This window comes from Lepisma saccharinum, chromosome 6, assembly GCF_977018435.1.
Source record: "Lepisma saccharinum chromosome 6, izLepSacc3.1, whole genome shotgun sequence".
NCBI lineage: Eukaryota > Metazoa > Arthropoda > Insecta > Zygentoma > Lepismatidae > Lepisma > Lepisma saccharinum.
Genome location: NC_139234.1, coordinates 5551512 through 5577199, shown reverse-complemented (window position 1 = coordinate 5577199; position 25688 = coordinate 5551512). Strand labels below are relative to the sequence as shown.

At 42.9% G+C, this 25688-nt stretch overlaps 2 protein-coding genes across 3 annotated transcripts in view; one reads left to right on the top strand and one right to left on the bottom strand.

The window, feature by feature from the left end:
* Positions 1-25688, top strand: part of S6KL (ribosomal protein S6 kinase like) — a 208766-nt gene that overhangs the window by 83772 nt on the left and 99306 nt on the right. The gene's annotated exons all lie outside the window — the stretch shown is intronic.
* Positions 738-24831, bottom strand: bnb (bangles and beads). Of its 2 annotated transcripts, XM_083123412.1 has the most exons (3): positions 24701-24831; positions 2591-2799; positions 738-2542 (listed from the first exon to the last, which is right to left on the bottom strand). In XM_083123412.1, the coding sequence occupies exons 2-3, from the start codon at positions 2786-2788 to the stop codon at positions 1430-1432; spliced, it is 1311 nt and encodes a 436-aa protein (XP_082979538.1). In that variant the 5' UTR covers positions 2789-2799; positions 24701-24831; the 3' UTR covers positions 738-1429. The 2 variants fall into 2 exon arrangements, with proteins under 2 accessions (XP_082979538.1, XP_082979537.1); XM_083123411.1 differs by having other exon boundaries at positions 738-2799.

Sequence of the window (25688 nt, the reverse complement as noted above, 5' to 3'; positions counted from 1 at the left end):
TACATTTGTGGTCCGCCTAAACACCTTCTTGGCTCATTTTCATTTGACTCGCAGGGACTGCAATTTTTCCCCCAACTAGTAGATGCAGACTTCTTGGATGATGCCATTGGTCACAGTTGGCAACACTGCAGAGGGGAAAATCTCGCAGTAGACCATTTTGGCCTTCCGCGAGGCCGCCACTCAAAGTAGTTGTTCTTCAGAAGACGCCCTCTGAAGACGTGATTGTGTAAACCGGTAGTAAGATGAAGAGATAACATCCAATCAAGACAAACCTGATTTCCCAGGTAATCCTAATGTACTAGAAATGCGTGCAAGTTCATTTAGTTTCTTCGTTTCCATACTTTTCGCGGACTCGCGGCAAGCTTTTTCATTCTTTGTGTATCGTGGAAAGGGATGAGAAAGACCTGACAGTCAGCTAGGACTTCGTATTTTTGGTACCACAAGATTCTCACTTGCCTGGAAAATGTATGGAATACTTCTCAGAAATTGTAACAGTAAAGGAATATTAAATATCACTGTTGTCCATTTGGTGATTAAGTGTTTTCAGCCTTAATTTGCTACAAAAGAGTAAACAGATTTGTAATACTTTGAAGCATTCCAGAGTGGTCTGAAAGTGTATTAAAAAAAGTCAGGTTGTTTGATTTGCCAGAATGAGATAGAACCCTGCTTATATTACACTGTAAACCTCATGTTAATGAAGTAATATGCTTATAAATAATTACAGGATAAATCGTAAGCTTTGTATAAAAACAAATGTGTATTTCAAGCTTTTTTTTAAATACAGGCATGTAACAAAACTGTAACTACTGGGGGACATTGATGAAAAATGAACAAAAATGTTTTTTTAAAAAATGGAGAGAGTCTGACGCAGTTCGTTTTCTCTAAGATGACCAGTTCCGCATCGGAACCGGCCTCTTGATTCTTTTAGGAAGACAGTCTTGCGATTTGTTTTCTTTTTAAATATCTCCTTGTGCCCCAGTTTGATCACACACACGCATACGCACACTGAAACACACGCACTAGATGCTGCACCCCACGGACGATAAAAAGTACCTAAGTTCAATCTTCCAAACTAGTGTAAAACCACTTTAATAGTTCGTCCACTATTCCCCGCATTCGGCACAACCCCCCCTTTAACTTTGAAGCCCAGAGCATCTCAAACATGCATACAAAAAAATAAGATTAAGGGATGAAGAGAAGATCCTAAAGCTAAAATTTTTAAACGCTCTAAAACGACTCCTGACTTGTGGAAGCACAGTAGAAGATATGTATAGGTGACCTCCTGATCTACGAGAAGGTCATCGCTTGGTCGCCGTCCAAGTCTCTAGTTTCTCGCCGCAGAGACAGGTTTGCGATTGTCGACGTTTCTCTACGGCTCGAACGCTCTGGTGTGTATATATGTGTGGGTGTATATTTACTTCGATCCCTTCTATGAGCTTTCTGCTGGAGCGGCGGGTTCTGCCGTGCTTTCCTCTCCCTTAGGTTCCTCCGGTTGAGCTGCTGCTTCCTCCGGTTGGGCCGATGCTTCCTCCGGCTGTGGCTCCTCCTCGGATTTCGATGGCGCCTCGGAAGATGGTTCCGCCTTTTCTTCCTCCGGTTTCGGTTCCTCCTTCTCTGGTTCTTCCGGCGTCTTCAGGTCGGACCGTTCTGCTGCTTCCTCTTCTTGTTCCGCCGGTGCTGCGTCCGTGGTCTCGTCTGCCTTGTTTTCGTTGGCTTCTTCTTCCTTCGCCTCTTCCGGTTGCGGTTCCGGTGCCGGAGTGCCTTCTTCTTTCGGTGCTTCCGGTTCTTCGCTGGGTGCCGGCTCGTCGGATTTCTCTTGCGGGGCGTCGGTGCTGGGTGATTCTTCTTCCTTCGGTTCCTCGGGTACCTTCTCCTCTTCCGGTTCCTCCTTCACTTCCTCCGGGCTGCTGCTGGTTTCGTCTTCGTCGGTTCCGGAGCTGCGGACCACCCTGGCGACGGATCCCACTCCCTCGTCGGCGTCCGGAGCGGCTGTGGTGACCTCCGATTCCTCAGTCTTCTCGCTCTCTGGTTCCTCGCTAGGTTCGCTGCTGCTCTCTTGCGCCGGTTCCTCGTTCCTCGCCTGGCTCACCTCCTCCACGATTTCCTCAATCTTGGGTTCCACGGTCGTCGGTGCCTCGGGTTCCTCGATCTTGGCTGGTTCCTCCGGGGTCTGCGGTTCCGGAGCGCTCTCCTCGGCCTTCTCCTCGACCGGAGCTTCCGTCGGTTCGTCCGTCTTCTCCGATTCCTCCTCGGGTTTCGACTCCCCGGAGCCTTCCCTCACGGAGACCTGGTCCACCTGAGCGCTGACTTCCTCGGCTGCCTTCGCCACTTCTTCGGGCACAACGGGTACCTCCTTCGGCAGTTCGGCAGGCAACTCGTCGGCGACCGGAGCTGCCGGAGACGAGCTGTCTTCTGGCACGCTCTCTGACGCCGGAGCTTCCTCTTTCGGTACCTCTGGTTCCTCCGCCTTCACCGGTTCCTCCACTTTGACCGGTTCCTCCACCTTCGCTGGTTCCTCTGACGGTGGCGCTGGGGACTCCTCTGACGGTGGCGCTGGGGACTCCTCTGACGGTGGTGCTGGGGACTCCTCCGCCGCCAGCTTCTCTGACCCCGCCGCCACGGCGTCCTCTGCAACCGCCGGCGCCTTCTCGGGAAGGTCCTTTCCTGCCACCGACGAGTACTCGCTGATCACCAGCGGCACCACGGGGCGGGGCTTGTCCTTCTCCACGCCCACTGGCATGGCCGCGATGCAGGCCACCAGGCCTAGGGTAAGGATCAGCACCTTCATCGTTTCACGACCTGCGGAAGAAAGAGAATAGTTTTGAGTGACCATGTACAATCTAGTAATGTAGTGAACACCAGTATAACATTCCCTCTTGTACAGTAAAAATGGGACGACACGACCTTGAAATACCTGCTTCACTGCAGTGCGTGTTGCCTAAATCTAGGACGATTAACCAAATTCAACAGCAACTTTTCAATAGGAAGTTCTGCTATCGCCTCATAGTTAGACAACCCACGTGACACATTGCAGTGAAGCCAGTATTTCAGGATATACATATATATGCCGGCGACTGTACATCGGCAACAAAATTACTTTCCCCTTTACTGTTGAGTGGTCGCCTCACGGTATCTCCACCGAAAGTGCCTGGTTCGAGTCAAAGCCCGGGATTTTTTTTCTTTTTCAGAGTGTTCTTCGCTTTCACCTCATCATTCATTCATTATCTCAATTAGCCACAAAGTTGCAGACAACAAAAAATTAAAAGTAAACCATGTGCCTCACACATTATCGATCTCGGCCATTCAGCACCATGCTCTGGCCGCCTTTACCTCCCGCAAGTATACATTGCTCTCACGCAGGTTTATGCAGGCGTATCATAGGAAACGTTTCCACCAAAAATCACCAACTACAGGAATCGAATCCGGATCTTACGTGCCAAACAGTAACAAAAATACAAATACTATACCGCTCCCTACCAGTATCATAGGCAAGTGAAACACGGTTCCCTTACATTAAAGTTTTTTAAATGAAAATTCTCGGGAAAATATTTGGGCGTAAAAGCAATAAGGAACATGATTTTTTCTTATTTTCTGCTTCAGGCAAACCACTGCGATGAGGCTGGGTGATAATTCAAGGTCAAAACTCAAACTTTGAGTGGCGAGATCGTGGGCTGACCACTCTGTGACTACGGATACAATTGAAGGTTACATAATACTGAACTCCATAATCTTTATTCATTTCCTACATTATTAGATTAATTGAATCATGAAGACTCCGGTAGTGAGGCCGTGGGAGGGGATAGAATAGGGTTTCGGGGTCCTTGTTAGGAAACCTGATGGTAAGAGACCGGTAGGAAGGCGAAGACAAAAGTAGAAGGACAGTGTTAACATGAAAGTTGTGCATTCTATGGAAATCACAAGCGTGTATATTTATGGGAGAGCTCTACATAAGAAAACCACCACACTGCACAAGGACGCACTATTTTTCAACAGACGCGCATCAACTCGTAAGAGACCCTATATATTGCAGATGTGTTTAAATTACAGCGTGTTTCCTGTTTTGTTTTTTTACTTCTGCGCTGTTAATGTAATTTGTTGAATCACTAGATTCCCACAATCTAAGAGGGCAAGAACTTTAGTAATTTTTTAACCTTGTAGACTAACTGTCGTGCAATATTTAGAGAGAAGGATAGGTTGTGATGTATGGAATTGCTTAGCAGAGGACGTTGCAACATGAATGAAGCTGGTCCGGAAGAAGGACGGATGAAAGCTTGTGTTGCTGCCGAGATAATTTCCGGGTATAAGGGAATTTCATCATAGGAAGTTACATCCTAACACCATATGCAACTGGGTTTGTCAGTACTGTAGTGTGGGTTGCCTAAGGCAAGGCGTTTTAGTTCTCTATTGTAAAGATATTTTTTTAATAGCTCAATCTGGTCAGATATTTCCTCTACGTGTATGCAAACTTTAAAATTGTCAATCTTATCACTAGATGCCATTTTGAAATTTGACACGTGAACGAGACCAAGCCGTTTGAGACATGACGAGACCGGGAACGAGACAGACATGTGTAAAATCGAGACGTGGCGGAAACTGTCGGTCTCTTTCGAGACTAATATTTGAAGAATTTACGTTACCATTGTGGTACCAAGTGGATACCTACCTGATTATTTATAGCAAATGTTACCGGAAGAATCATAGTTGCATATATATTCAGGATAAATCTTGTACTTTCGAGGACGCTTAGCGTCGAAACGAGGCGTCAAACAAAACTTATTAAGAAAAGTTGTTTCGCTTAATGACCTCTAAACGCTGTAAAAGTTTTACAGCGGCTATGTTGTTCATGCTATCTCGTATTTCGCGGCTGCTCGACACAAGAACGTCACTGCCAAATCTCGTCTGGATATCATCCCTACGTGGGTGCTACTGTGCGAGTATCCCCTTCATCTTTTCAGCATTCGTCCTCATCGTCGCGATTAGCCTAAAGAACCAGAAAATCAACGTAAAATAGGAAGACGTAAGCAACGAAGCAAGACAAGACTTGGTCAAGCCTTGTTCTCGTCTCGTCTCCTACCATCTCCAACGTTTCGGCAGACGAAGGAGAAACGAAAGTGGAACTTGGATAAATCTTACGCCCCGCTATTCCGCTATTCGATCTAGAGATGCTGGACCTCGGTGCGTATAATTACGTTGTTCCCTGCAGCCGTCTCTCTGTCTCTCTTGTCTGTTTTTTCGCCAGTTGGAGGCGAGGAATTAGCAACTTTCTCGGCTACGAAAAAAGGAAAAGCGAACGAAGGGAAAAAAGAGAAACAACGGTTCACGAACTGGATTCCGTGGGAAAGTCCATTCCCTGTTTCGCTCCAGGAGTTTTGCCGGAGACTAACTGACAGGCTCTTTTTGTTTTTCATTCTGTTATTCTCTCTCTTTTTATTTTCAAAAGAGAAAAATGGACAAGAAGACTATGTCCTACATTGGGAACGTTTATTGGGAATCGTCTGAAGAGAAATTTCTGTAACAAAATATCGAGTTTCTATGGAAGACATCTTCAGATGGAAATGCTATTAAGTAGAATAAAAGGTGCATTGAAATTTCTCCTAAGTACATATAACTTTAATGTGACTTGACATACTAAGGGAATTGCTGCCTAAATATTTGTAGCGTGCACACATTTACAGGTTAATTTATTTCAATAAGTATTGTTTCACGTTTTTTTGTGTGATTCTCAAGACTAGACGAGAATGAGACTGGAGTTCATGGGACTCGAACACGGAACCCCTTCGTCATTTAAAGGTTGATGGTGACAAAGACGACGAATTGAAATAGATTATAGGAAAAAACACGGCGCTGTTCGAGAGACAAACCCAAAAATCTGAAGGGCTTAATTTCTTTTATTTTTAACAGAAAATGTTCCATTTCATGTAATTTACTAACATTTCCTACTAATTTTTTTACAATAATCGCGAGTATGTCTAACATTTTGACATTAAGGAAAAAGTTCTACGTTTGTTACAGAGTTTCCTGCTTTTGGCTTGTTGTCCTCTGGTAACCGAGCTTCGAATCCAGTTAAGACACGAACACCTAATCATCTTCCATCATTTAAACGCAGTCTGTGTATTTTCATGTTAGTACATGCTTTCTTGCCACTGCACTAGTTCTTCGTCACATATTACTTTTGTGTATACTCTTATGATTTTCAAAACGGAACGAGAATGATAGTGAACTTTATGGGACTGAATCCCTTCGTCATATTTATAGGTTGATCGTGACAAAGATGATGAATTCAAATGGAGAAAAATACGTAGAAATACCCCGCGTTCGGATCCCGGGCTGGGCATATGTGTTTCTTGTGAGTATACCTTCATCAATTTCATCCTCATCTTCGCGATTAGCCAAAAGTGGCGAAGTAAAATAAACCAAATCAACGTAGAAATACATACATAAATACGCAGAAATTCATATCCATAATAGAACAGCCCAAAATGTTTTTTTTTTGTTTTAATTTACTACTAATATGCAAAATAAGATATCCGTGCTGTAATGATCGGATGAAGTTGGTGAAAGGGCACTTACAAAGAAGCGCCCCTCTTAGGGACTAGGAGGCCAAAACCGTCAGTGACGAAATCCTACTCGACCACTAAACGCACAGCCACTGATGATGTTAAATAGATGAAAGAACAAAGATGGATTGCTGCGGATTCGCCAACGCCTGGCTAATTGGCGAATTCCAGCGAAGAATTTTCGCAAATGTTTCCAGCGCGTTAAAAACTGCCAAGTGCTTGTGGATTTTAACTCCTCTCGTGGCAGTGAATGCGAATTAGCGGGAGGTTCTCCCGCTTCTCCAGGAAGTAATTGCCGCACTTGCATTCCTGCAGGCCACAGGAGAGCGGGCTGCCTCCCAAATGAACCGGCGGTAAATTCTTGGGCCGGATTCAAAAAACCGAAAATGGGTTTTGCACAGCCTTTCGGCGCAGGGAAATGCAGGCAGAATTTTAGGTGAGAATGGAAGAATATCTGCATTGCAAGGAAAGGTTAAGTTCTAGGACTCGTATATCCAGTTCCAATTTTTCCAAAGTAGTAGAGAGACTGTTTTCTAGGACGATGCCGAGACATCTCGTAAAAAAATCGAGACGAGAACGAAACAAGACCGCTCGAGAAGAGATCCGAGACTTTAATAAGATACTGAAAAAGTTCGATAAAACCACTTACTTAACCACTTGAGTTCTTGAGGTATGCTAAGCAAATATCTACTTGATTATTTATAGATAAGTCATATTTTGTTTAGTAATTACGAAGTTAATCCCGCAATTGCAAGCCTGTACTACATGGTTGCATATATATTCAGGATAACAATTTTCTTTTCGAGGGTTCGTGACGTCGAAGCGAGGCATCAAACAAGAAGGAAAGGCCATTAATAAAAGTTGTTGCCTTAATGACGTACATACGAAAACCTTTGCAGGGACAAGCTATGTATGTTGTTTATATCATATTTTTCGAGACGATACCGAGTCGCTGTTAAGTTACTCGTTAGACTGGCCCAAGTAACTGAAACAATGCTGGCTCAATAAATATTACATGTTAGGAATTGACTGTTCCGAAATAATAACATAATAGGATATACACCTTTTATGATGTCAAAAACCCTCCCGATATGTTTTTCCTGGACACACCCCTGCTTGTATTAACGTATCGCCCATGGTCAACTGGGCATTGGTGGGAAGTGGGTGCAGTCGAAAGCTGAATAGCCGCGGAATTTCCAGATGCATGCTCGCTACACCGTGGAAAAATATTTTCCAACGCGGAATTTCTCCGGAAATGGATTGCTATCTCAAGTTTAGTTTTCCTTTGATTTCCGGTGGGTTGACGACAGCCTAAGAAAGCTGAACCCGATCAGTGGTCGGCAGTTATTTCAGTTATGCAGTTCCAATCGACCACAAAACCCATCGACGCAGGTGAATGGTTAGAGTAGCGGGATTATCTTCCGGGTGTTCACGGTTAAGAATTGCAAGAAATTTTGCTAGGTTTTGCCACAACACAATCTACTGACCAAGACTAGGATTTTCATGACTGCATTTTTTTGTAAAGGATATGTGCTTGAGAGATATAAAAATTCATATTACTTAACACTAATTAAACTACGGTTTTTGAGGGGGTGTATATGCATATTTAAACATTTTCTACTTGATAGGGTATATTTTAACCATTTATCGGTCATATTCAGCATATTTTCGCTCTTTTTTTTCAAGGTATATAGAACTTTCATTTACGCTTAGCTATTTACGAAGCAGACTAAATTTGTTCTTCTCGTGTTACTTGAAGTGAAAAAAAAAATCATTCTAAAATTTTTATTAAATATAAACTCCCCCCTCGGATGGATAATTCTGATTTGGACTATATTAATTTTATCGTATATTCACGAGTATTTTTGCTCGATAATACCGGTTCAATTTTTTTAAAAAAGAAAGCTTCGTATAATGATCGCACCGTACTTTTTTGCAGAAAAAATTGGCATACAATCAGCGATGATTGTGAGGTGAAGTGTTCCAGTTGGAGACATTTTGCCCGATCAAGAGTTTCGAATATTCTATCTGTGGTAACCACGCCATTAGATCTGGAATTTTGGATTTAAGTTTCGACCTTATAGCCGTGGCATTTGCAGCGTCCCAGTGGAATTGTGGCCGTGAGCCTTGTCATCAAGGAGAACGATTGTGTGATTCATCTGATTGTAGACTTCCGCAGGGTGCTGCAGAAGTCTGCAGGAGACTCTTCGGCGTCTGGTCTGGTAGAAAGTGACGACTGTTTTTTGAGGAGGCTTTCGTTTTTTTTTGGTCTCTCGCCATTGTGTCATAAGAGGAAGGAGGATCGCGTGCAGAAAAGAGTTTTCCCCCCGCTGGCCTTGAGGGCTTTCAGCTCTGTAAGCAGAGTAGAAAAACAAAGGAAATTGCCCACGCCGGCGTACTGTTATGATACGCTCATTATAAGCACCGAGAAGCCCAAGCTCCAGTAGGCAGAAACGCTTTTTTTGCGTCGGCTTACGTCGACACTGGCATTATTCTTTTCTTTCAAGCAGGCTTCCAAAGTCAGATTGAAGACTTCTTCATAACAGGGGAATAAAAGTTCCGCTAGGCACCGAATATCTAGATAGAGCTTTTGGAACAGAAGAAGTTGTACTAGGTGCAGAATGTATAGATAGAGCTTTTGGAAAAGTAGGAAATAGTTGTAGTAGGTGCAGAATGTATCGATAGAGCATTTGGAACAGGGTGAGATGGTTGTACTAGAAGAGGATCCATCAATAGATATGTTGGAACAGAAAAGGGTTGTGCTAGACGCAGAATGCATCAATAGAGTGTTTGGAACAATATAAGATGGTTGTACTAGATGCAGAATGCAATGATAAAGCGTTTGGAATGGGGAAGAGTGTTGTACTAGACACAAACTGCATAGATCTAGCTTTTGGAACAGGTGATCGGATTCAATAACATGCAGAAATCATTGGTAGTCAAGGAAGACATTGTCCATCTACGCGCACACGATGCGTCGACACGTCACGAAAATTGGTTGGGAAGAGCCCTACACATGATCCTCTTAACCTAACCACATGTGCATTATTATGAACTAGTTGTAATTGTAATTGTAAAAAAAAATGCATGTTAATAGCTAGGAGGGTTAGCTTCGGTTCGCTCAGCATATTTTTATACTCACGTGATGCATCAATGAGTGTTGTCGAACGCACGCTGTGCAGGGAGACAAACCCAAGAATGAATCGGTAAACTCGGATACAATTTTGTAAGCAGCCAGTTAATAACTAACTTCACAAACAATGCATAACTGTCCTCCTCCCCCGGAATTTATAATGGCTATCATGCAAGGCAATCTGTAACAATCGACTGAACAATGAAGTGGCTAAACAAAAAGACTGTCACATGATAATTAACAGGCTCCTTTCAAGAATGTAACTGTCATTCATTGTTGAATCAATTGTTACCGATTGCCTTTCGTGACTACCATTATGCTTCACTGTATTTACAACTCTTGTGAAAGACAAGCGCGAGTGCGCATAAATGTTGAAGGAATAAATACATTTTCCAGCCCTAACCAGTATTAGGACCAGTTTACGCCAATATTCTTACTAGCAGTGTTGTTACAGAGACGACACGCAAATATTTTAGTTGGCCTTTTCTTTGCTTAAAGTTTCTGGTGCCGAAAATAATCTTTCACCCTCTGACGAGGATTGAGGTGGAGGAATCACGACGGAATCCGATCAGACCTTGAGCGGGTCTTCCCATCCCATTTTTCAGTGCCTTGTTCTTCCTCAACTTTTGCAACCACAGAACCCATCGCTCGGCCTTCAATACATGGAATTAGCGCGTAAGATCTACGAGGGAGGAGAAGCAGGAATCCTTGAGCCAGCGCATCGGGACATTTTTACAGCCGTTTATGCCTAAAACCACATATTGGACACCTTAATTACAATTTAGGGAAAGCTATAAAAGGCAGCTACGGTTGAGGTTTTTTTTTTATGACGGTAATAACAGAAAAAGAGTAAAGATTGTGCGTTGGTTTTTCAGTTGTTGAACGCAGCCATTTTGGGTTTGCAAAGAAGAAGAGTGTTGTTAACTCAGTTGAAGATGTGGTACGACGCCAGGGGTCCCAGGTTCGAATCCCAGCTTTGGCATGGATGTTTATGAGTGTCCATTCATCAATTTCATGATATCATCCCCATCTTCGCAATTAGCCAAAACTGGCACAAAAGCGAAGAAAAATATAGCAAACGCAATCTTGGCGGAATGGTTATCCAGAGGTCCTAGGTTCGGATTTCATATAAGGCTTGGATCCATGGCCAAGCCACATTATGTAACTTAAAAAGCAATTTATATTCGAGACCAGAACTTGCTGTAGCACAACAGCTCTTTCAGACTAGTGCCTGTTATGAGGGTTTTCATTGGGTTTGGGTGACGCGTGGTCATGGGCGCTGCTTTCTGGCTTTCGAAACCGGGATCGGCCACTGTTGGTTTCAAGTAGCTCCCCAATGGTCCTCACGATGCTGGGCCAACACCGAAATTTCGGAGCTCCCGCCGGGAATCGAACCGAGGACCGCTCGTACCGTTTCAGGCTTTAGTACATTTGAATGTAAAAAAAATTGAGAAGTTCCAAAACTGAATTACTTTGCTATGCGACCTATTTCGCAATGAGCAGAGGGTTGTACATGTTTAATGTGGAGAAACTCATGTGTTAATACTTTTTTTTAAAAGGAAATTTTAATGTCTATTAATTTCGTGAAACGGAGACAAGATTGAATAATGCACACACTTTCACAGCATATACAGTTCATTGAGGGGAAACAACTTTCCTAATAGCGATTTTCTGCTTGGCTAATCGTTTCGACGCTACGAACCCTAAAAAAACATGGAGTTTCATCCTCAATATGTATGCAGTCACGCAGCACAGGCTCATAATTTACGCTGATTGACGTATCTATAAAAATAACGTATAGGTATTCGCTTGGTATGCCTGAAAAAGCCTCATGGTGAAGGAAATTTGATTTAGGTAAAATTTTCAATATCAAGTGTTGAACGAGATCGATAATCGAGGACACGAAGTCTCGTTCTCGTTTCGATTTTTACAAGGTCGCCTCGGTCTTGGTACCACTTCTACAACCTTCCTCCTCCCGTGCAGAAATATCTGGCGCCCCATGCCTGCCGAGTTCTGTTTACAGCATCGGCAATTGTTGCTTCGGGGCTAAGGATGCGGATTGGTCTTTGGAAGAGGTCGTAGGTTCGTAAACACGCTGCTGGACATTCGCCTCTCTTGTTTGTCGGTGTCAAACGGCCGCTGCTACAAAAAAAAGAAGACAAGTCGAGGACTCGTCTGACTGCGTTCCTCCGGACAATCTCCGGCGCTTGAACCCGATCGGCCAGACAAAACGGAGGTGAAGGACCGGGATTAAGTGGTGCGACCGCCGGAGGATAGCTACGAGAAGTAGGGAAAAGATCTACTGCTGCATTCTGGCCCCAGTGTTGCCACATGATGGAAAATTCAGGTAGAAATTTGAGCAAGATAGGGATTTTTTTTAATGAGAAATACTAAGATTACTGGGTAATTTGAAGACGAATCGCATATTAGATTCAAGGTTTTCTTCAAGTGTAAATGACATTTTTGTCTCGTCGCGTAAGTTGTTCCTCGAGATGAACCATAATTACAGTTTCAGTCTTACAGGCAGGCACGTAACCAAGGGGGCTCGTGGGGCTGAAGCCCTACTCTGAAATCCGATAACCATGTAATTTGAATATTGTAAGGCTGTAATTAATTTTACTTCCTTAGCAGGATTATACATCTTGTGTAATAAGTTTTTATATTCTGAGAAAGTTTTTCGCCCTTAGATGGCGGCTGCTGACAGGGATGATAAATGCCTTTCTGTTAATTAACTTTTAAAATTATTAAGAATAAGCGTGAGTGATTAGTTTTCACATACTTTTGTTATGGTTTCTGGCACATGTTTGTTTGTTTGAGATGAGGGGAAATTTTGTATGCAACGGGGATATTCTGTAATCAGGGAAGGAGGATTGAGCTCTCAGGTTGTGGCAACACTGATCCTGACCCTTGGGACAGCAGGAAGAGGAACTCGAACCGCGACTTCTTGACATGGACCTAACGGTGAGGACCTACAGAGTGAGCTAACTGTATGGACTGGGTTTGGAAACTGTTTTTATCCTCCCGTGCTGTTTCGGATCATCGCCCGAACTCGGTCATCCACTTCGGATATCTCTCTCACGGATCGCCGGGCGTGGTCCGGTCTCCCCCAGCATCCCGTTACCTAAAACTTCACGATCACCCTGCGGGGAAGCCTCGAGTTACGTTCGGTGGGACCCAACTTCGTCTCGACGCGCTTCCCTGAGCTGGTTCGTGAGTTGGGAATTTCATTTCCTCAGAATGAGTCCATCCAAGTTTAATGTACGTGTCTCCTCGGAGGACGCCACACTGTGATATGCTTCCACCTCTTGATTATACTGAACGCATTTCACCAATGGGGCTGTCCACCGCCAAACTTTCCGGATTGAGGCTCCTGCGTGGTTATGCTGAGGGGAATTTGGTTCATTTAACTGCCATATGCTTTTACATTAGAGTGGCAAGTTTTTCACAAAATTATTAGTTTGTTATCTTATAAAGCTCCTTTCTACCCCAACCCATTCTTGCCATGCATTCATACAAAACACAAGTACAAACAAAGAAGTTCGATGACGTAATTGTAACGCTGTCGCCGTGTAATCAAGGGGTCCCGGATTCGATACCCGGTGGAGGCACTAGTAGTTCGGATTCCACTTTATAAACTGTAGATTCAGTCCCGATTTGCCTGTCTGAGCATAAAGTGGACTTAAAAGTAACTTCTGACTTTTGGGAGCGGGGCGGGGGGAGGTTGTTAGTTTGTCAATTAGTTCTGAAATTGTATTTTTAGCTATTATAAACGACTATAAAAGAAAGTGTAGTATCTTTTTATTTTAAAAAATAGCAAATTTTTACTTGCTTAGAGAAGAGCAATTAATTTATCATATTGTACAAAAGAATTACACGCCTTTTGAAACATATTTGTCATTAGAATGCATTGCTCGTAGCAAACCATCATTTTTCAAAATCAAATCATAAAATTCGGGACATGTGCAAGTAAAATTACATTATCAACTGCCTTAACGGTTCCGTATTTAGTTCAGACTTCCCAGCTGTCCAAATATTATTCATGATTGTAAACACTTTTTCAAGTAGTGCCATTGTGCCTGGAAGACACAGCACAAACTCTGTAATTCTACACGCGTTTTCATGCGGAAAGTTTCTCTCTTATACTCGAAATACAGCTGGTCTCGAGCAGTACCATGTGATTTCTTTCTTACATGATTTCCCGGACATTACGCAGGTCGTTGTTGAAATAATTAACATATTGTGATTTTTGGAAGGACCGGGGCTGTCCTATGAAAACGAAAGCACCTGGTTACTCTGCTTTACATTGGTTGAGCACGGTGTTTTGTGTTAATCAGTAACTTTTTAGCTAAATCTATAAACGAAATGTGTTTTGCAATACCTTTTGCGATAACGTAGGGAGTCATAAGTTGCCGAAGATGTCACCTTTGTCATAGTGAATGGGTTTTTTTATTAACATTTCTAAGAACAAATAGCGTATAAATTGGTGATAATAGTGTAAAGCGGGGAGAGTAAAATACGATAATTGTGGACGAATAGGGGGAGAGGGGCAAAGAGAGATGGAAATTACACTTTCTTTTAGTAAGGTATGTACAACTCTACTTATACGTGAAGTAAATTCTATTTTATTCTATTGTAAAAAATTAAAAACGAAAATATAGCTCGAGACGGTGCAAGTGGCGAATAATTCTGTACAAAGAACGCGGACCATGATGCCACTTGGTTCGTCCTCAGCTGGAAGATTGACAACACAACATTCCTGATTCTATACTGCGTTTTATGTTACGGGACTGGACCTACAGCTTAAAGTGAAATCTGAACCACTCTGCATTGTACCTACACCTAGGATCGAGCCTTAGACCCCTTCATTACAATGCGAGGGCTTCAGAAACCAGGGGCGATCTCGAATTACTTTCATGATAATTGACGATTTCTGTTAATTCTAGACACAAGCGGATTAATTACCGTAAAATTAATTGGCAATATTGTAAAGGACGTCGTCGATGATTAAGAAGCTCCGGAGGTCACCGGAGAAACTAGGAATGAAAGTGGAGATGCTTTCTCCAAAATGTTGAACTGATTTAGGTAGAAAGTTATTAAGAACACAATGTGTAACGTGCAGCAAGAGGTGCATGACAGAATGCGAGCGTTTTCACATGTCCACCCACGCAGCACAGTGACTAAACAAAGAGGTTATTTTCATTTCAACTGTCTTTCCTCGATGTGTAGTTCTTGTCTTTGGTGCGAGTCCCGGAAAACACTACGAAATTTCGATGTTGACCCAGCATCGTGAGGACACGCGTCACCCCGTTGAAAGCCGCTTTGCAGGGTATGGAGTCAAAGGACGTTTTACGTCTATTTTCCACCCCTCTCGGTGATTGCGATGAATTATGAATGGGATAGTTCAGGCAAAGCTAATAACAGATGGCAGAACTTTACTTGTGTCCGTACACTTGCGATAGGAAACTTTTTCCCCAGTTAAATACATGTGCATTTCCATTATGTGAGTGGTACACGTTTAATTTAAGTTTATCGTGAGGGATGACATGGGAATACAAAAGTTCAGTGATCAGTCAGTCAGACGAAATGAATTTTGCAAGTATTAAGTTAGTAGGTTTCACTTATTATGAATATTTTATACTTATGAGCGAGTCGAGTAATATGGTGTAAATGATATTTGTAAATTTCGATGAACGCATTTTACTCCATTTTCAATGCGTTTCATGTAGACTTCCGGCTGAGTATACAGGTGTTAGGCACTTTCTTGCGTAGTTAGTTTCTTGCGTGCAGGGTCATAACGTAGAAGCTAAATGCACTAACCACTCCATCACAGCAACTGGCAACTATAAGATCATGGCAACAGGGTACCCATAAACTCCAAGAACCAATGGCAGTATTGATCTCTGTTTACAGATGATCTGTACATCGTTGACTTTGGCAACCACGGTCACCTGACCTCAACGCCATGGAGAATTTTTATATCTGAAGTTTATGCGGGATCTACATCATTTCCGGGAAATCATAAGCACTGAAACGGTCTCTCAAGATGTTTGTTATTTTTTAAGAAGAATCAAGGAAGCGTTTAAGGAAGTGCGTTAAGACTGGTGGCGGACAGGTGCAACATGAAATAAATGTGTTTTTCATCAGTTGTCTGATTGGTTCCAGGCTTTGTTGGCACCCTGTAGTATACGGAACTGCAGAAATTATGCACACGAAACTAAAGTGCTCCCTGAGAGAAGCATTGATGCTGGAAACATTCATGGATTCTCTTTCGGGAAGATAGAAAGCTTCTTTCTGATTTTAGGATCTACGTAAGGGAGCAGTAAATGCCATATCTGGCTCCGCAATAGCAACGGAGGACTCAAATGAGTCGCGTACATTAGAAGTATCACATGTCGTCCTGAGGCGGGGGGAGTGGAGTTAGAATGTCTTTTCCTTAGTAGATGACGTACTTGAAGCGACGGTGGAGAGTAATTGAATTTGTCTCCGAGGAAGCGCTAGAGGGAGAGGGGGTGAAGAGAAAGATGGGGATGGTACTCGTCTCGCATTATATAGCGTCGTAACATAGCGTGTCACTGCATAAACATCCACGGAGTGTAGAGGCTATTAAGTCAGACGGCTTTTCTTAATGGTATTTTCTCTGTTTGACGCCTCGCTTCGGCGCTATTAACCATCGAAACGGAAGTTATCCTGAACATATGCAGCCATGCGGTACAGGCATACAATTTGTGACGATGGATTGACTTTGAAATGTGTATAAACGAAGTATATGACTTATCTGTAAGGAATCAGGCATACCCTTTTGGTATGTCCGAAATAAAATAACCCGTGGCGCAACAACCCTTGAGGCCCAGGGCCTACCTTCAGACTGCTTGCCTCACTCCCACCTGGATGTGGGAGATCATCCAACCAGTTATGGGGTGACGTGTGGTCAGCACGACGAAACCCTAGTCGTTGTTGTAGGTTTCCATGACAGGGTTAAGCTACTCATTTGTAGCTCCCCAATTTCTTCACGATGGTGGGTGGCTACCGGTCCCACACACAGGCCGAAATCTCAGGAAAAAAGTTGTTACGCTTCCCAGAGGAGACTCGAACCTTAGACCGCACGGCTACGGTGCAGGGGGGTGGGGCGAAATAGTAGTGTGTTAAAGTTTATACATACACACACACCTAAGTGTTGACCGAGAGAGGTTGTTTCCTCAATACTTGACAAAGTTTCAAAGTTAAAACGTATGGCGGCCATGATGTCTGCCATCTTGCATTCATCAGCCCCTCAATTAACAGGTAATGCACAGGCAATTTTGACCAACACTTCAGAGTTCCCGCTGTAGGAATCGTAGTCAGGAATATAACATAATACTTCCAGGATCTCCCACACGATCTCGATCTAAACCTACGCTCCACTCACCCATGTGAGAGACTCTGTGAGCCTCAGAGCCATATGTGCAGAGGTAAATGTTTGCCGGAGATCACCCACCCTTGTCCTTCCGTCTGGCAGTCAGACGGCAGGGCACCATCCTGAACTTGGGCAATTACCTAGGTGTTCCCCGATGGAGGCACATTGCGCAGTGGTTCGCAACCCACTTTAAACTGTAGGTTCAGTCCCGATTACCCTATCTGAGCATAAAGTTGATTGGAAAACAAACCTTTCTCTGCGATTACTCGTAGCTTTTGTAAATCTGGCTTCCTGAAATTGATTTTTTTAGGTTCGTTTTAGATGTTATTTAGCATTTTTCCACTAACTTACTCTGGCAGCACTGTATCGTTATAATCTGAACGGTCAAGGGCACGTGGAGATAACCATCCCGCCATTATTTTCGCACAGTAAATGATTGACGTTTCCAATTACTTGATGTCGGCTTCCAGAGAGTTTCACCTTTCTTAGCAGGCCGGTGTTTATTAATTGGCCAATCGGAGAGGGGAGTATGTCGATTGTTGGCGCAGATAGTGTGTTTGTCATGTGGGTGCTTTTGAGTAGAATCGATGGAGGAAAGCGAGTGAAACTTCGATGGTGAAGATAACCTAGATGAGCTAGGTCAGATCAGAGAAGTTGATGAAAGTTCTTTTTGCGCTCCGAAAAGCAGAAGGGACTCCATGCACAGAGTTCAAGGCTCTGGTGCAGTGGCGTGGCCACACATTTCTTAAGGGGTATATAGCTTTATATGACCAGAGGAGGCGTTATGACCCCCGCATTAACCTCTCCCCTCCCCGGGGACGCCACTGCACCGATGGACCCTGCATTCGAACCGGACGGGCAGAAGCCCCTCCCACCCCTCTTTGTCCTTCATATCTAGTGATGATACCGAGACGAGCTTATAAAAATCGAGACGAGACCGAGAGCCCTGCCTAGACACTCTCCACGATTGCGTAGTTATAACGATGTCGGCTTGTAATGAACAGATCCTGTGTTCGATCCCCGGTAGACGCATATTGCACAGTTGCACTGGAGATCCAATTCCGTTCAATTGTCTGAGTATAAAGTGGACTTAAACCTTCACAAAATTACTAAGATGTGATCGAAGCGAGATTCTCGAGCACAAGGCTCGGTTTTCAGAGAGTGATATCGGTAAAGTACCTAGCTGTCCGTAGACAGTTTTCTCGAAAGTAACCTTAACCGGGGAAGTGTGGACATTTCCTCCAGTTTTAATTATGATCAAACTTTTTTTTCCATTTGCGCCACTCCGGTGCAGCAAGGCACCAAATATACCCGTGTTTTGCAAAAACGGTGATCAGGTAAGGTCGTATATTATTTTTGTACGTGATACGCCCAAGTACACAGTGTAATTACTTGTTACTCAGTACGCGACGTGACTATCGGATGTGAAAATTCTCCTTGTGGGAACTTTCTCCAGGAATCCAGTTTTTTCCCCACCCTTGCTTGTTTCCCAATGCAGTTTACACAATGTACAAGATGTATGGGTACCTTGTTTTCCCACCTCTGTCGAGATTTGCATTGATTTCAGGGTAGCAAACCATGGCCGAAAGTAGAATCGCCAGTTTTTTTTCCCCATAGTTATTCTGTTTTGTTATTAATTTTTAACACCCTTAAGAGTAATCTTTGAAAGTCATGACTTGCACATAAAAATCTCACTTTTGGAAACTTCAAATCCCATGCAACCATTTATTCTTTGAATTAATTCGTAGAATATGAAAACGTGAAGTTCTCCCATCTGGTTCTTCCAATCTTCATATTCTGATTATTTTTCCCTCTGTGGTTTATCTACAGCGATGCCATCTTGGATGACTTGCAGTCGCGGAATATCAGTTTTTCCCTTGTAGCTATGGAGGAAATCGTAGCGGGTGCTCTTTATTTAAATTTATGAAATCGTGGGGAATTAGTTTCTCAAATTTTTACATCGAAACGTTAATACTGTATTAGAAGCCGGATAGGGAAATCGAACTAGGTGCCTTAGAAACTAGAATTCACAGGATCTTTTCTAAGAATGTCTCCAGAGGGTTTTGATTGGTCGTTGGATGACGTTTGGATCAATTTCTAAATTCGAATACCTAGGAGTAATAACAAATGAAAACTATATTAATGAGGAAATTAAAAGCAGGCTTAATTCAAGTGATCAATTACTTTTCTATTGATAAAGGTTTATCCTCCCCTCTGATATCAGAGAATCTAAAGGTTAAAATGTACAAGACGGTAATTTTGTGTGTAGTTCTGTGTGATTGTGAAACGTATTCCCTTACACTAAAATATGAACATAAGAGTTTTTGGAAATAGAATCTTAAGGAGGATGAAGCAGCAGGAGTGGAGAAGGTTACATGCTCTTGAACTGTATAATCTACATTCATCCCCTGATATTATTAGAATAACTACATCAAGAAGACTTCGATGGTTTGATTTGATTTGATTTATTTTACTTCGCTTTTTGTGCCACTTTTGGCTAATTTGAGAAGATGAGGATGAGTGATGAAATGATGAAATTCATGAATACACACTCGCAAACATCCATGCCCATGTCGGGATTCGAACCCGGGACCCCTGGCGCCGTAGCGCGATGTGCTAACCACTCCGCCACGAGGGCCGGCAAGACTATAGCATGCATGGGAGAGGATAGAAAAGTTTAGAGGCCTTGTAGGGTAACCTGTTGGTAAAGGACCTGTAGGAAGGCCAAGACCTGAAGGAAATTGGTAAGGATTGTCAAGTGTGGTTGCCGAGGATAGGGACAGGTGGAAAACATTGTTGCTGCGGCATTAGACCTTCTGGTTTAAGAATGCCAGATAGTTAGTTTTTTGGGTGATGTTGCTCTCCAAAATTTAGAAACGCAATACTTATTTATATTAGTATATTTATACTAATATATAATGACAATATCAAGAAACTCAGAGATGACGTTGTAGCTTCTGGTTATACCTGTCTTGTAATTTTGTTTCGGTTACCAAAGCGTTCAGGGTTCGTGAGCGTGAAGTTAAGGTGATAATATTTCCTGGAAATCTGGTCAAGTTGCAAAGCACCGGGCTGAAACTCATTGTTGGCAGGAATCTTTCCTCCTCGCCAAAATAATGCACTAATTTCTCTTTGAGAAATGAGTTGGCGTGCTGATTCTTTATTGGAACGCCAGGAATAGTCTCATTTCAGTTCGTAGTAATCAAAATGTATATTGTTGTTGCGTGGGGCACGCTGTTTTACTTTTAGCACTCACGTATGGATTTTCCGGGCCAGTTCGCAACACTGATTGGTGCCAGTTTTCCCCTGTGCAAAAGAGGGAGACGTAATGACGCAATATCGTGACGTTGTATTGCGTTGGGTAAAGGGTGTTTCCTGTACAACTAGCCCAGGGGAAAAAATGGTTCTTGTTTTAATTACGTGGATATCCTTGAAAAATAAAAGAAGATCGTCTTGCAAGTTATATAAAAGTTTTGCTCCGTGTAATAAAAATCTTTGTTTCTTATTCTTCAAAACAGGACTAGTAGGATGTGAACGCATTGCGTTTTCCTTTTTTTTGTTTTCAGTGTTCTTTCGTGTGAAAGTTGGTGGGTAGTCACATCCGTAGGGGGTGCTTGCAAAGTATCACTGTTAAGTGTTTTATGAGCAGTCTTCCTGCCTGCTCTCTCCGTGCGTCGCGTGGATCTTTTCTCTCGACCTCTGGATATACGAAGGTCCACGCGGTGAAAAGATAGAGCTAGACTCCAAATGAGGGAAGGTGCGATGTTGCTTTACCCTTAGTCATAAACTACCCTACAGTTACTCACCCCATTGCTACAGAACTGCGGCCGTTACGTACAAGACAAAAACGAATTGTCTCCATAGTAACGCATCTGTCTTCATTAGTTCAAGAGCCTCTTTCTACCCGCCTACGAAAGTGAGAAATATTGACAGGTCTCAAGAGTCCTAATAGTGGTTTTCAGCAATCTTAGAGCTTTCTTGCGCCTTTTTACCGTCAAGGCTGGGCCTCCGGGGCAGTGGTGCTCCCAGCGGAGGAATTTCACGGCAACAGGGGATTTCGGATACAGGAATTGTGGGAGAGGGGGTTAAAATATCATCCGCGTCCTGACTTCTATCCCTACCAATGTTAGCATCATGGTCAGTCATGTTTATTTGGAACTCCGTATCGTATCAGTGTATCGATACTTGATATGGATAAGGACAGCGTGGACGATATTTCCTTCCCATGTCCTTTTTTACGGAGAGAGACCAATCGAGATAGACCCCACCTCTTTTGCAATTTGCTGTCAAATTTATAAATACTCAAAACTGAAAGAGCGATATCCTTGTGAAGATTTTTTTGTTTTATGTTTTGTTGTTTTATGCTCATATAGGTTAATCAAGACTGAACCTACAGTTTAAAATTGGTTCCGAAGTACTGTGTAATGTGCTTCAACCGGGGGATCGAAGCCAGGATCCGTTTATTACATGATGACAGGGTTAATGCAAAGTTCGTTGTACTGTAAGTACACTTCCCGATTCGCAGGAATCTTTTTTTATTCACCACTGCTGTGGTTTCCTCATTTTTTTCAACGCGCAATGAATAAATAAATATTTAGTTGGCAGCTACAAAGAGCGCAGAAAGAGACATTGTCTTCGGTGACCTGGAAATAAATTATGAAAGCGACTTTGGTGGAGAACTTAAAAGCTACTAATGTGTGAAGATGTGTCTGATCATATATATATATATATAAATATATAAGTAAGTCCAGTTTATGCACAGATAGACTGGATGTACAAACTCTGGACCCCTTGATTACAAGGCGAAGATTTTATCACCAAGCCATAGTACCACGATCTCATAGGGATACGTATTGTATGGCTTAGACGTCCATTTGCAATTTCACAAAGAAGAGCTTCGGATGAAAGTGAAGGTTTGGGTTCCGCAGAAATGTTCTTCCAGGCCGACCCAGGTGTCATAAGTGGAACGCCACCGTCTGCGAGGAAAGTCTTCAGCTTTCACGCTCCTCAACACCTGGCGTGAAAACTTTCCCTCGTCGAGCCCTCGTCAATCTTCCTGGGGGGTCTCGCGGAAAGGGCGAAACTCGTCCGCCGAGGGTCACGAGAAGCGGTCCTCAACCTGTTCCCCAATCGTGCAGGTCGAGTAGCGGATCCCGTAGGCTACTCTTGCGGGTCAAAGGTCATGGGCGAATCTGACGGAAGTTCGGCTCAACGCAGAGTCGTAGATGTTACCACTTTACTTCCCCCTTGAAGTGGTATCTCGTGGGCAACGTCCAGCATCATTTCCCCTCAGACATGTGCAGTAGAATCGCCTCACTAGTGGCGATTCGACTCTCTGTACAACATTTATATTCAAAGTGCAGTTCGCCCGGCATTATTCGATTGTTTCTAAGTAGAATTTTATATTACTTCGTGTAATTAGCCATTAATTCTTCTCTCGGGCCTCCGCGATGGCGGAGTGGTAGCGTCGTCGCCTTGTAATCAAGGGGTCCCGGGTTCGATACCCGGTGGAGGCACATGGCACAGTGGTTCGAATCCCACCTTAATCCGTAGGCCCAGTCCCGATTAGCCTTACTGTGCATAAAGTGAACTTAAAACACCAACTCATAACCCAAAATTATTTCTTCTCAGTTAAACTCATTTTTTTCTAATTAATTTTACATTTTTTTAAGAATGAGTTCATCAACAGGGTGTCTACCAGTCAAGAAATTCAAGAAGTCAATAAGAAGTCCAGAAATTATACTTGTGGTCAAGAATTTTTCCCGTCACTATGACTGATTGATTGATTTAGATTATTTTACTTGACTTTTCTGCCCTTTTTGGTTAATCGCGAAGATGAGGATGAATGGTGGAGTCCAGACGCCAGATCCTCGTTAGTCTGCCAAATGCAGTCTAGGATGCATTAATCTAAATACCAGAATTTAGAATATCACAATGAAACTTTGTACTTCTAATCACGTTTACATAAAACAACTATATGAACTTCGGTTGCGACCTTTCCGGTTTCCCTAAATACAAATTTAAGGTAGTCTTTTACTAAGTTTCATTATTTTAACTGAATTATATTATAAATATAAACAAATGTACAATATGTGGTTAAAAATACAATTTTGTTGTTTCCATAATTGACGATTTTACCATGTACTGAATTTGAAATTTTCTCAATAATTAAATATATTTTAAAAACCTTGCTGCTTAGTTCGTCGACAATTTGAACGAATATTTGGTCTCCATCGCCTATATTTTTTATATCTTTACTTAAAGAAGAACTCTATTTAAAATGTATAACATAAGTTTTCCTCTTTTATTACGTCGCCGTTCCACCAATTGGGTTAATTGTGACAATGAGGATGATAGGACAAACACAGTGATACCTTCCATACTTGGACCAGGGTGCGTCTCAAGAAAGTGTTCCAGAAACATATGTTAAGTATACTCTGCAAATTACTTGGAAGACATTCTGACACGCGCATTTCATTTTTACTAAGAGTAAAGAAAATGTTTTGCAGTGTGAATTCGAAATTTGAGATCATTGCTTGTAGAAATTTTGAGCCGGCGGCACTCATTGTCTACATATTTGTAATATCAAATTGTCTCGCGCCGTAAAGAAACTATAAGAAATATATACATAACCTACACACGTGGATTGTCATGACTGCTGTAGAAGAATTTCCCCAGGAATTTAGACCTTCGGAAGTCGTTCGAAAAAGTTGCCAAGACAGTCTCTCGTACCGCAACTGAGAGTCAGTGTTTCGAAGTAACGACTTACTTGTTACGCAGTTGCAAGTAACAGTTGATATTTTCAAGGAGCGCTAGCTGTAACTAGTTACTTTGCTGCTCATTTCAACAGCAATGAACAAAATTATACATTTCTTTAAAGCTATGAAAATGTTAATATTCATGTATAGGAACATGTTAGGTTACATTTGGGACGGGACTTGTAAAGTACAGGGTTTATATGAGTTGATTATAAGTTAATGTTAACTAGTTAACCATGAGTAAAAAGGCCACTTGCACATACATGCAACACTTTTTACGTTTCATTCTATCTGAAAGAATGTAACCCGGCGTCCGTGGCAGAGTGATTAGCACAGCGCGCTTCGACGCCAAAGGTCCGGAGTTCGAGTCTTGGCCTGGGCATAGGTGTTCTTTGTGAGTGGTGTCCCTTCATCAGTATCTTCGTTCATCCTCATCTTCGCGATTAGCCAAAAGTGGCAGAAAAGCTAAGTAAAATTAACCAAATCAATCAATCAAACTGAAAAATGTAAATGCAAAAGCAAGTGAGTTACTTTTTGAGCAAAACTGTTACTTGTAAAAAGTAAGTTCCCAAACACAGCCGACTGTAATTTTTCGACCAGGGTTGTAAATTTTTACAAACCTCAATATTTGGGACGGAAAATGTTCAGGAATTCTCGAAACTAGAATCTCTAATTTTATACACTATTCCTCCCTGAAGTGACTGTTCCAAGAAAAATCCAACACTTTTAGTGCGAATTTATCACCTGACGATCCGAAATGTTCCGACTTTTAGGGATCTCACACACCCCTAATGAAACCCCAAGGTACGCGTTGCGAAGAGAAAAGTAAACGGAGCACTTGGACTGTAGGCCCACTCACCTGGTACAGAAAGCACACGGGGATCCCAAAAAGGACGGCACCAAATAAAAAAGTCAAACCGAAATCGCTCACTCGCTCTTCGTGCACACCTCCAATCGCCTACGTGAACGCAGAGTGAATGCCTGGGTGCCTGCGACCTGACTTTTATAAAGGTGGGAAGGGGGGAGTGCTTGAAGATTCCGCCGGCCGGCCCCTGAGTGGGGATTCCACGTCCCTCTGCCTTAGATCTCCCCCTCCCTCGCCTCGGCGATGAAGACTTCCTGGGGGGAGGGGGAGGGGTGTTTATGAGGTTGTTGCTGCCCCGAGGGGGGTGCACGAATATTGTCAACACCTTCTAGAAGGGAGCTGTTTCTCCATCGGCAACCTTTGTCCGCTTGCGGATCGCCAATTCGACACCTTTTCTTTCTTTTTTTCGTGCATCGACCGTGACCTTCACGTTCCGGCCGAAGCTCTGGGTGTTTCTGCACGTTGCCGATTCGTGATTGCACGGCTTCGGCTCTTCGTTGGGTGTTCTGGGAGGATCGCGCCAGATATTGTCGACGGATTTTGCTGAAACTGCCGCGTGAAAGCGATGCACATAATTCTGGCGGTCATCTGGATTCAGGAAAGCCATTTTGAGATGGGACAAGAAGTATGCGAGAAAGTTTGAACCGATTTTCTTGCGGTAGTGCCAAGATTAGGACTGTGCTATATATATCGATATGCAAACGATATTGTCGTTCGATATCGCACAACCTTGTCCAAGAACTAATCGATTCGGGTATAATTCTCGAGTAGAACCCATCGGGGGACAAATAAGTAAAGCTTCTCTAAAGTTGTGGACGGATTTTGTGGTAGTGCTACATTGCGAGCAAAAGACAGCGAACTGTTAAGATTTTGGCGCCATTCTTAAGCTATTGATGTTTTAAATCATCATTACAGTACTGTTTGCGCGAACGACTCTGTCTGGATCTAGTGTACTGAAATGTCATTGAAATTGCGTATCTTG

What these genes read in the sequence shown, in the direction of transcription:
- bnb (XM_083123411.1), bottom strand. Translation starts at nt 2,788, where the DNA reads ATGAAGGTGCTGATCCTTACCCTAGGCCTGGTGGCCTGCATCGCGGCC.